This window comes from Saccostrea cucullata, unplaced genomic scaffold, assembly GCF_032062105.1.
Source record: "Saccostrea cucullata isolate Sc308-1 unplaced genomic scaffold, CSIRO_AGI_Scuc_v1 ctg13373, whole genome shotgun sequence".
NCBI classification, from domain to species: Eukaryota; Metazoa; Mollusca; class Bivalvia; order Ostreida; family Ostreidae; genus Saccostrea; species Saccostrea cuccullata.
This window is the reverse complement of record NW_026920816.1, coordinates 5,169-17,303: the sequence shown is the minus strand read 5'-3', so window position 1 is coordinate 17,303 and position 12,135 is coordinate 5,169. Positions and strand designations below refer to the sequence as shown.

Here is a 12,135-nt window from a genome sequence, read left to right as displayed (position 1 = left end):
TAAGTAAAGAAAACCTTTTTTAAAACATTGAAATGGATCAAATAAACTGAAAAAATAATTTCCAGGTACTGATGAAGGTAATATATATATTCATACAACATAGATAACGTCAAAATATATGCATTGTTCATAAAATATAATGATAACAGTATTCAAAAATCAACTCAAACAATACAAATAAGCAGCATAGCAAACATGGACCTCTAAAACATTAGAAGTGAAAGCAGGTGCGATAAGTAAGCATCCCATTCATATTAAGTGAACACTTTTACAAAAATAAATACCGTCCACCCTCCTCCTTGCGCTTCCAAGTCACAGAACACCTTAACCGGAAGTGAGGGATCCCCATCTGGGAAAATTTGGTACACACCAGAAGTAGATAGACCACTTTCTTGAATTTGCTTACAATCCATTGGCAAAAAAACTAAACGAGAACAAAGAAATGAAAGAAGAGGTTGTGTATTTTAGCACAAAAATATGTTAACTTTACGCAGATAGACATAAAAAGAAAATGACGATAAAATATTTTCAATTATAACTGACGTTGAACGCTTAACTTTATAGACATTTCTTGTTGCAAAACTATTTGAATTTAATTGAACATCAATATCACTAAAAAACTTATTATTGACTAAATAAAATATTCAGAGTATATTTCCTCATGTAAAATAGTTTTAGATGGAAAAATTTTCAAAGTTCAACGACTCAAAACGCAAATGGTAAACAGTCTAGACGAACTCCAAAAACGGCATGAACTCCAAAAAAGAAGTCTTTGGCTCCATCATGCATTGCGGCAAAATGGCTTCCGATGTAAACAAACGATGGATTGTCGTTCGCTTTCTCCACAAATACGATGGAATAATGGCTGTATTTAGTAAACTGTGACTGGATTTTAATTTTTGTTGAATAAATAATTGTACTAATGAAATTATCTAATGGTTATTGACTTATTTATCGCTCTGTATTCTTGCATAATAGTGATTTGGGATATACGACACCGGATTCAATAAAGTCGGTAAGAATTAATTTTCTAACTTAATTTATTGTCCCCTTGATTTAAATTTTATGCCATTCCGACTATAAAGATGCTTAAATTTTACTTCTAAGACACTTAGATGTTGTTTTTTTTTGGGGGGGGGGGTGAAAAACCGCACAATTTTGGCGGCGGAGCAGAGATATTAACAGGTTCGATTTGAGAAGACTTTTTTTACCGTTATTTTAAAAGAATAATTTTTTTTAAAAAGTTCTTAAACTGATAGATTATAATTCTAAAAATGTTTTCATGATTATATCTATTCATACACTGTATGTGATAACATTAGGTAATAGCGATGGTGATAACTAACGCTCTCAATTCAGATGTCATACAGGATTATATGACGAAAAAATATTACAAATGGGTAAGAATTCGGTCAATATTTAACAGTAACAACATATATATATTATATTTTTCAATTTTTCATATTTTTCCCTTTTATCAGATATTTAATTCCCAAACGTTTATTTTTCTTTGTAATTGATCTAACTTGAATCGTGAACTTTTTTCAAAAAGAGCAACGGAGGAAATGTGGAAACTGAATGGATTCTCATGTAACTGTCACCTGATCGACTCTTATTTATGATTAAAACCATCAATTCAGTACTTTTTTAATTATTGGTAAGATGTATTTACAATGCAGTTGCTCATTGCTTATCTAAACATGCTGAAATTCATTCGTACATGATAGATATGAAAGACAGAGGAAATTCGAACTGAAAATTCGCCAGCGTTTCTTACTTACAAAAAAAAAACTTCTAAAATCAGTAAAAGTAGTTATAAAATGAAAAACTTATTCACTGCAGACAAATTATCAACCACAGAGATGTTTTTATAAGTTTAAGAATGTTTAATTTGTATTTTGTATCCTACTTGTACGAGGTCTGGCTGAACCTCGAAGTTGGTCAACTTTGACTTGAAATTAAAAACTATTTGCACATGAAATCAAAATTCTAACAAATACGTTCTCTAAAAACATTTATTTAAAGTCATTTCTGAGAACTTACATTATTGTAAGGTAATCCAATTTTTTGCAAAAACACTTTTTATAAGAGCCCACTTTTCATGATTTTTCACCGTTTTTTTTATATAACTGCGCATGCGTGGACACGTTTTTTGGAGTCTTTTCTGGACTGAAATTCTCACTTCCATTAACGCCGTTTTTGGTGTTCGTCTAGACTGGTAAAGCGAATTAGAAATCTAGGATGGACGGTATTTTTGGCGAGACAGCAAACTTTAATTTTATCAATAGAGAAAAACTTTACAAAATGAGAAATAAGTATGATTTTCTATACAAACTTAAATTTTGATGGTTTTTTATTTTTCTAATGTAAGTACTGATAGGAGCAGAAATTAGTAAAATGTGTTTTCCCTTTTAGTAAACCGTCACCCCCCTCCCTCTTTCATCTAAGGTACACTATAGGAAAGAACATTTTTATGAAAATTGTATGCATTTGATGTTTTGAGATGGAATTAGTCATCACATAATTGGCAATTATAATTTACTTTATTCTTTACTATTTTAATGATGTTCTCATTTTTACTCTATGAAAGTTTCTTAAATTTTTAAATACAGTAAAAAATATACGAAGGCTTACCAGTCATGAAAGTGATTCAATATTATGGAAAACATGTCAGCATTTGTCGAACTTTATATTTTTTTCACGATATTATCACGTTAAAACAGTTTCTTCTTGTGAATTTATTAATAAACCTTGACGACAAGTGATCAAAAAATAATGTAAATGGATCTTTGGGGATGTAGATAAATAATTTATCAATATTAATTAAAACAATGAAGGAAAATGTTGAATATTTAATCTAAGAAACAAATAAAATGAGTAACAGAACAAAGAAATAACAAGACTTGATTTTCACAATGTTGATATGAATTCAATTAAAAGAAACGATAAATCCCTGGGGTTAGGCAGCAATGTTTGTCTGTTAAACGTTCCTTTGAGAAATGTTCGACCATTTAAGAAATAAACAATAACGTTCAAAAGTTCTCGGGTAAATGAACTTTTAATTGTTACGTGACCGACTAAAAGTTCATTTCCAAGAGAACTTTTAACATTGTTGTTTATTACTTATATTTATATTTGAGACGAAAACATTCAAGTGAAATTGCATTTATTACATGTACATGAACGGGCTGCAGTATTGTTATGTGTGACGCACAATGACCTATAAGTAGTTAACCTCGCTCCAACATTTGAATGTCTACATTGATGCTTAACGGTCCAGCTCAGGAAATAGTAAAAGAACATTGATTGCAGCTGAGAATAATCTAACTACATTAGTTCATAAGTTCTTAAAATATTTGAAGTAAAATCGGTGGTATCGCCTGTTTTAATTTATATAACTCCAAAGAAATATCGAGTTAAAAAAGTAAGTGCAATTTAAGGCTAGGCCTAAATATAGTATTCAAAACCTTATTCACATCGAAAGACGATTTATTGTACATAATAGGAAAATATCCATATTGTTTAATATTTTATTTTTTTCATCGTTATAAACTTAAAAATACGAGATATAGACAAAACAAGTTGTGACAAAAATATGTAGAAAAAATATCACGTCGCTCTGTGATTCGGTCGCGCTATGACCTCTGACCCTAAAATGAAATTCACACAAAATTGAATATATTTTCTCTTCAATAGGTTCATCTAAGAAAGATATTTGCAAATGTAAATAAATATTGAAAGCCATATACATACATGAAGTAAAGAATCAAACACTCTGGGAGCATTATATTAGCAATACTAGTCCGCTAAAGGCATGCTTTAAAGTGTAATCTGATTCCCATTAGAATTTGATAATACCATAAATCCTTCAAAAACTAGAGGTACTGTGAGCGATGAGCTCACTAAATGATACCCCCCGCCTCCATATAGTTATAATGGCAAAGTCCATGTTTTGCTCTGGCCGGGAAACCCAAAATATGTGTCGGATCAAAAAGTAAAATAGGAGGTGCACAATGGCAATATGTAATAAAGATTCTGTGAAAGTTTCATCAAATTTCATTCAGTGGTATGAGAGGAGTTGCGGATAAGAGATGGGTACCCCAAAGCGTAACAGACGGACGGACGGACAGACGGACGGACGGACGGACGGACGGACGGACAGACGTACAGACGGACGGAATTAACGATTACTATATACCCTCCCGCTTTTCAAGCGGGGGGTATAATAAATTAGCAGAACGGAATGCATCCTTGATTTGTTCGTCATCGAGATTCACTCACATACCAAAAATCAGCTAATATATCTGCAAGCGTTTAGAAAATGTGTGGAAAACCAGACAGAGAGACAGACAGACTTAAAGGAAACCTGTAGTCCCCCTACGGTTTCACAGATAGATGACTAGGAAATAATATAAACTAGAGGTACTGTGAGCGATGGGCTCACTAAATGATACCCCCCGCCTCCCATATGGTTATAACTGGTGAAAAAGTCCATGTTTTCCTGTGGCCGGGAAACCCAAAATATGTGTCGGATCAAAAAGTAAAATAGGAGGTGCACAATGGCAATATGTAATAAAGATTCTGTGAAAGTTTCATCAAATTTCATTCAGTGGTATGAGAGGAGTTGCGGATAAGAGATGGTTACCCCAAAGCGTAACAGACGGACGGACAGACAGACGGACGGACGGACGGAATTAACGATTGCTATACACCCTCCCGCTTTTCAAGCGGGGGGTATAACAATCTAGGAGAATTTTAAGATGCAAAGCAAATTGCAAATACACTATGTATTCTAATTAATAAGTTTACCTTCACAATTCTCCCCGACTTAACCTTCGATACAATTGCACTTGTAACCACGTGTATTAGTCTGGTCTGCCTCACATGTTCCATTCTGACAATCGTGTTTGTCACATACTTGGACTATAGAAAAAAACCCATTTAAATCAGAAGAGTCATTGTTATAAAATATCTCTCTAATTCAAAGCTAATAAATATTTGAAAGCCACCTTGTTTAAATAAATGTGTAATCGAATTTCGTTAGACCTCATGATTCAGGTACATTGAAAATATGAAGGAATGAAGTGCGGAAAACTAGATAGACAGACGAACGGACGGACAAATTTGCAGACAAATAGACAGACAGACAGACAGAAATCTATAGTTTCCTCCGGGTTTCACAGGTAGGGGGCTAACTAATATCTAAATCTAAGAGATTTTCAAATACACAATGTTCCATTTTGACAATCGTCTTTGTCACATATTTGGACTAAAGAAAAAATATTTAAACATTTAAATGAAGTGCGGAAAACTAGATAGACAGACGAACGGACGGACAAATTTGCAGACAAATAGACAGACAGACAGACAGAAATCTATAGTTTCCTCCGGGTTTCACAGGTAGGGGGCTAACTAATATCTAAATCTAAGAGATTTTCAAATACACAATGTTCCATTTTGACAATCGTCTTTGTCACATATTTGGACTAAAGAAAAAATAACATTTAAATCAAAAAGATTCATTGGTATATCTCTCTAATTTCATCCTGAAAAATATTTAAAGCCATCTTCTTTAAATAAATGTGTAATCAAATTTCGTCAGACCACATGATTTACGTACATTGAAAATATGAAAGATTGATTGATTGTATATTGTTTAGCATCCCCCTAGAAAATTTTTCACTCATATGGAGATGCCACCACTTGCAAGAGGAGAGCTGCAAATTTTTGCCCTATACTCACCACTTAGGGTCTTCGAGCAGGGAGGGATCTTTTTAGTGCCAGGACCTACAGGGACACAGACCTTGGTTTTTACGGTTTCGTACGAAGGACGGGTCTCCATGTCCCACAGTGGGATTCGAACCCTCGACGTAACGATCGACTCCTTACTTCGCGAGTTTAGAGTAGACGCTTTAACCACTGCGCCATGCAGGCGACAAAATATGAAAGAATGAAGCATAGAAGGTAATTTTATGATTTTAATAAAGGTTTGAAGTCAACCTATGTAGGTATTTTCAGTAACTAGATGGTAATGATTTTCTCATTTTATAAGTGTACAATAAATACGAACAGAGAAAAATCTCATAACATTTCAAAAAAAAAATATGCTTACATTGACAAACTATCCCTGAAAACCCCTCAGGACAGGTACATATGAACTTAGGTCCACGTGGTAGTGTGGATATTTGTATCCGTGTATATGTTCCACCATTTTGACATGTGTTAGGTTTACTGTCAGCTACTGAAATCAATATACAAATAATCGAAAAAATATATACATTACATGCATTTACTTTGCAGACTACCTTACGTGGGACGTACAATAAATAATGTCATCGGGGCTCGGAAAGAAGCAAAAGAAGCTTTTTAACGATTTAGTCTTCATGATTTTACTTATTAATCTCTTTTGATTAAAATAAATGTCCGTTAAAGTTTTTATTTAATTTCTGATTGTATTTAGAACACATTTTTGGGTATGACCCTTAGTATACTGGAAAATAGCAGATCCAATGATTTCCTGGATTTGTTTTTTTTTCTTTCTGAAAGGTGGTTTTTCAAGTTTCGAAATAGAAACAAGTCTAAAAGTAAAAGATCTAGCGAATATTGTTAATGTGAAAAATATTAACTTTCTTTTTATTCCGAAAAACCCCTTTACTCTTCAGGGGTGCAGGGTTTGGACGCTGTCATGAAGAAATTTAATGTAGTAGATTACTGATTCTAAGTCATTCTTTTCGATATTTTTGCAAAAAGATTGTTTTCTAGACTCCTCCAAAAATTAAACTGTCTCCCTGAATACGAAATTGAACAACAGTACCACTAATATTTAAGAAAATTGCATATAAATCTGTCTTTGTGTTCTTGCATACCTTTGCTCTTGTCGGACCATTGCTGTTTTTATCAAGTACACCGTACATCTTATGGTAAATTTTGTATTGAGTGTTTTGAGCAATAGATTCATGATCCATTAACTTGGATAACTACAGTTACTGATATTTTAAAATAATTGTTAAGACATTCGTACACGGTGTCGTTTTCACTCATTTTTCAAAATATAGGGTGATTTTTGAGTACCACGCTTTTTTACCGTCAAACATTTCTAAAAAACATTTGTAAACTACTCCCGATATGATGTACATGTATATCAAATTTGCTATGTGTCTTAAAGTCAGTCATACATCATCAGATATTATTTGTTGAAATTGGGCAAATAGTACATAAGTTGCTATAATTTTTGTTGGCAAGGACGGTACCCATTTTTGATGCCCATTATATAATTTTTTATCATTGAAATTCAATTGCTTATTTGTCTATAAAACAGGCATTGGTTGATGTAAATGTCACATATTTCAGTGAAAATTTCAATGGGATTTTAACACGTTTTACAGCAGCTTTAATGAAGCTTTTATTTTTACTCTAGTTTACTGATTCTTTACCATTCATTTATAATGCAGTGTCCCGAATAGCCCTTGTTTCCCAGCTTCTCACGATGAAACTATGTGATGAAAAGTGGTCACAAAAACTGTTATCAATTCATTAAAGATTCAATAATGAGAGAAAATCTAGTTTAATGTCAAATGATTTCTATGTTTATATCATCGAGCTAATGACATTATTTATTGAACGTCCCTCGTATTTTCAAAAAGAATTTCGAAATCCTTTTGGAAACCCTTTCTTTTTGTTCTGTATTATCATTGTCCTTTATGTTTATATATTTTATTATATATATATATATATATATATATATATATATATATATATATATATATATATATATATATATATATATATATATATATATATATATATATATATATGTCTCACCCAAAGGAAAGATCTCAACGTCCTAATAGGGATTCAAACTCGCAATTCAAGAAGAATAAACCTTCTAATCACTGTGCCACGCGGGCAACATACTGATGCATAGAAACAGAAATTGTTTAAAATAAAACATTGATAAGAAATTTCAGTTTTAGACGATTTTTTAAAACTGTTACGATTTATATACATGTATTTTATCACTTTTATTTAATCTTTTTCCAAAAGATTTGGTTGACTTACAGGGCGTGTTCGATCTTTTTGTCAGGGTCTCAGCTTGTAGACTTGTAATATACCCGACCAAAAAAACAAGAAGTATCTGAAAAGATGAAATACGAGGGTCATGCAAAAAATTTGTGGCCGATGACGTTTTTGTGAATTTTTTTGACGTTTTTGAAAATAAATGGTTCTATGTATATCTGTTGTATATCAAAATATTTCTTATGAAAAAAAAACAAGTCAGAATGATTTAATTTTTATTGATAGAACATAAAGATAGCATATAATGCGCACGGTTCAAGGTTAAAATGATATAAACTCTGACATAAAGTGTTCAGATTAAAATGATTATTTTCTATATAAAAAATCAAAAATCAATAAAATAACAAGAGGCCCATGGACCACATCGCTCACCTGAGAAGCTTTGACCATTTTGTTCTTTAATAGATTTCCACCTTGAAATAAATATTGTGACCCTACCCTACTCCACTGATCATAATTTAGACAATTTGAAATCTGCACTATCCCAGGATGCTTCCACATAAGTCTCAGCTTTTCTGGCCCAGTGATACTTGAGAAGATTTTTAATTTTTTCTATATATTTCTATGTAAAACTTTTAGTCCCCATGGTGGCCCCGCACTACCCCTGGGGGGTCATCATTAGAACAATTTAGAATCTACACTACCCCAGGATGCTTCCACATAAGTTTTAGCTTTTCTGGCCTAGTGGTTCTTGAAAAGAAGATTTTCAAAAAAAAATTTCCAACATATTCCTATGTAAAACTTTTATTCCCCATGATGGCCCTGCCCTACCCCTGAGGGTCATGATTTGAACAATTTAGAATTTTCACTACCCCAGGATGCTTCCACATAAGTTGCAGCTTTTCTGGCCCAGTGGTTTTTTTTCAATTGCCCTTTACCTAAGGATGCTTTGTACCAAGTTGGATAAAATTGGCCTAATGGTTCTTGAGAAGAAGTCTCAAATGTGAAAAGTTTACGGACGGACAGACAGACGGACGACGGACAAAATGTGACCAGAAAAGCTCATTTGAGCCTTCGGCTCAGGTGAGCTTAAATTATGTTACACAAATAAAGAGACTATAATCATTTTATGACATCTTAAGTATCGCTTACTATATAGACAGTTCAAATACTTAACACATACCCTAACAAATATGTGTCATACTCGAAAGAAAAGGCGACGACGGCCGTCCTAACGGGGCAGTGTACGATCAAAAAAATGTGTTAATACGGTTGAAACATAGTAAGAGACAAAATTTATCTTAATACAATTATCGAAATTTATTCTGTGTGTTAATGTAAGATTGGTATGTACGATTTTTCAACGGTGTGAACAAATTTGGAAGACACTAAAAGAATTTAAAAACACAATGTTATTTACTGAATATGGAGATTTCTATTCATGACGTTGTTATATATTTAGCGCAGCACCGGACTAGGCTTTGCAGTTTATGACTGTTTTTATTGATGACGCTCGTAAATTTTTGTGCATTGTTTTGGATTTTGAAAATTAACTAATTTTTATCTATACTTAAAGATTACTGCTAGCACGTCACTTGGAAGTGTGTTGCGTCTTAAAAAATAAATTAAGTGTGTGTCCATGAACATGTGTTCAGTCAAAATCCAAATGTTTGATGCTATAATGAAATTAGCTTAACGTTAAACTTTAAAGACCCCAAGTTTTACAAAAATATTAAGTTTCATCAATAAAATTGAAATCTTTCTGACTTGGTTTTTCATAAGAAATATTTTGATATATAATAGATGCATATAGAACCATTTATTTTGACAAAAACGTCATTGCAACTAGTTCGTTATATTTTCGTATCAATAATGAGCAGCATTCTGACAAAAGAAAATGTTCAATTCTGTTTATGATTTGTATCAAAATATTTCAGGAGAAATTTGCCTTTCTGGAGATCTCCAGTAAATTAAAGCTCAAGACTATTCATAAAAGACCTTGTCCGCAATATTTCTTTTTCACAGTCTGTATACCGACACCCCGGGGCTAAATTAACCGATCGTGAAGATCTCCTAACAGTTTTTAGTAATTTGCTGCAGTGGTCTCACAGGTGTGGACGTACATCTTTCATTGTCATGTTACTCTATCACATTGAAATAATTAAAGCACTTTTTCCGAACCAGGAGAAGAGCAACATAAAACAACAGAGTTTATGCATAATGTCAAAAAGGGAAACGCAAAAAACAAGAAATAAATAAAATCAAAGACCACAAAACAAATATCTAAGTATTTTCACTAACCTTTCCTGTTTGCATTATGGCTGGTGTCTCAGAACAGACTGTGTAGGCTAGAGCCCAGTCCCTATTTAAAGACAGTTGATCTGTAAAAAGATATTGGCGAAAATTATGATTGACTACTATTGTGGCTGACAGCTTCCTTTCAAAATGAAAACGATTTTATCATGTTATTCCGAAGAAATACGTGTGCTAACTAGAGTGAATCGAATGATGATTTAATGGATTGAGATGGAAATTTAGAAACAAATGATCTAAGAAATTTGGCAAAAAGGCCAATAAATGTTTTCCATAAAATGTTCGAAGTTAAGTTCATTTTCGCTGATTTTTAATTCGATGCAGATAAAAATGATTAATTGCTAGTAATAATTATCCATTTTGATAGGGGTATTAATTAAAAAGTGCAAAAAATTATAAATACTATCTGTAAACTTGTCTTCAAAATGGATATATGACCACTTAATCAGTCCATGCATCTAACGTTAACTTTGTTCTGTTTCTTGTTTCCGCCACTTGCCGGTAGATGGCTGCAAATTTTTACTCCGGCACTCAGGGCCTTGACCGGGAAGGGGTAAGTTTTTTTTTTACATTTCCTACTGCTACATGGAACGTCAATTAAAAAGGTACGTCTCATCCGAAGGACCTCTCTATTGAACGTTTGTAAATAAGATATTTAAAAACTTTTTATTACATTCAATATACATATACTGTTGTCATCTGATCTAACGTCTCAATATGATTGACGAAAAAAATTAAAGGGGGTAAAACAATACAAATGATCGATTTTAGTTGATACTGTATATTGACAATGTATTTAGACTCATATCTTTAAAAGATCGTAAAAATTCAAATGTAATTGCCAAAAAATGATTAAACGCTTTCAAAAGTAATATGAAAATTATAAGCTTACAAATTTATCAAAGAGGTGTTCCACACAAAATAGGTAACTATCTCGGGTAGGCTGTTTACAATTTAGTGTGAAATAAATATTTTGTTTGAAAGCAAGGAACTTCATTTTATAGAAACTTTGTATCAACTTTATATCGACCAAGGAGTGCAATTTTTCAAATCAAAATCAAAAGTTCCTTTCTTTTCAACTGTTCTATAATGCTTTCAGGAGTACAAACCAGTTAATTCGGTTTTTGGTTGTAAAACTAAATTTAAAAAAAAATTGTAATAAAAAAATGAAAAGATTGCGAAAACTTTTTAATACTAAAAATAATTATAGTCGAAAGTCAAATACTGACAGACGTTTTTCTCACTAATTGTTAGGCTATTATTTTCACCCTGATTGTCGAAAGATCTTTCTATTTACCTGTTTACGACAAGGAGTGTACGGCGGGTGAAACTGGTTGATAGTGATACTTATACCCTCATGATACCTGATTTAACCTCTGATGCTCTTGGGGGTCTTAAATTACTCACTTCCCGATTTGTCTTGTATAAATCGACTTCTGAAATTGATTTCTTTTCAATTCGTTTTCCGTACATTTCGGTTTAAATGATAAACTTTGGGCCAAGGAGGGATGTGAATTTTTTATTACAAACATAGGTGTAAGGCAATTTAATAACGAGGCATAATAGTGATTTTTGTTGAAAAAGATTAACTTCTCATGTATCTTTTCCTCTGTAGTGTGCAAAACTTTTTGAATAGTGGATTTCAGTATAAATATACGTGGCTTGCAGTATACTTGAATTTTCTAAGGCACTTAGGGTACAATAGTTTTGGTAATTACAACTTCTCTCGTTTACCTGGCCAACACTGGTTCTTTATTTGAATTTAAAGGTCCAGTTTATCTTAATTATTTTTTTATTCAGCATATT

At 32.5% G+C, this 12,135-nt stretch overlaps 1 protein-coding gene across 1 annotated transcript; it reads right to left on the bottom strand.

Annotated features, from left to right (window-relative positions):
• Window positions 1–289: 289 nt before the first annotated feature.
• LOC134258330 (fibropellin-1-like) lies at window positions 290–10,362 on the bottom strand. Its single transcript, XM_062740855.1, has 5 exons — window positions 10,318–10,362; window positions 8,059–8,134; window positions 6,113–6,241; window positions 4,810–4,923; window positions 290–424 (listed from the first exon to the last, which is right to left on the bottom strand). Exons 1-4 carry the CDS (start codon window positions 10,330–10,332, stop codon window positions 4,829–4,831), a joined length of 315 nt encoding a protein of 104 aa, XP_062596839.1. The 5' UTR covers window positions 10,333–10,362; the 3' UTR covers window positions 290–424; window positions 4,810–4,828.
• Between the last annotated feature and the right edge of the window lie 1,773 nt (window positions 10,363–12,135).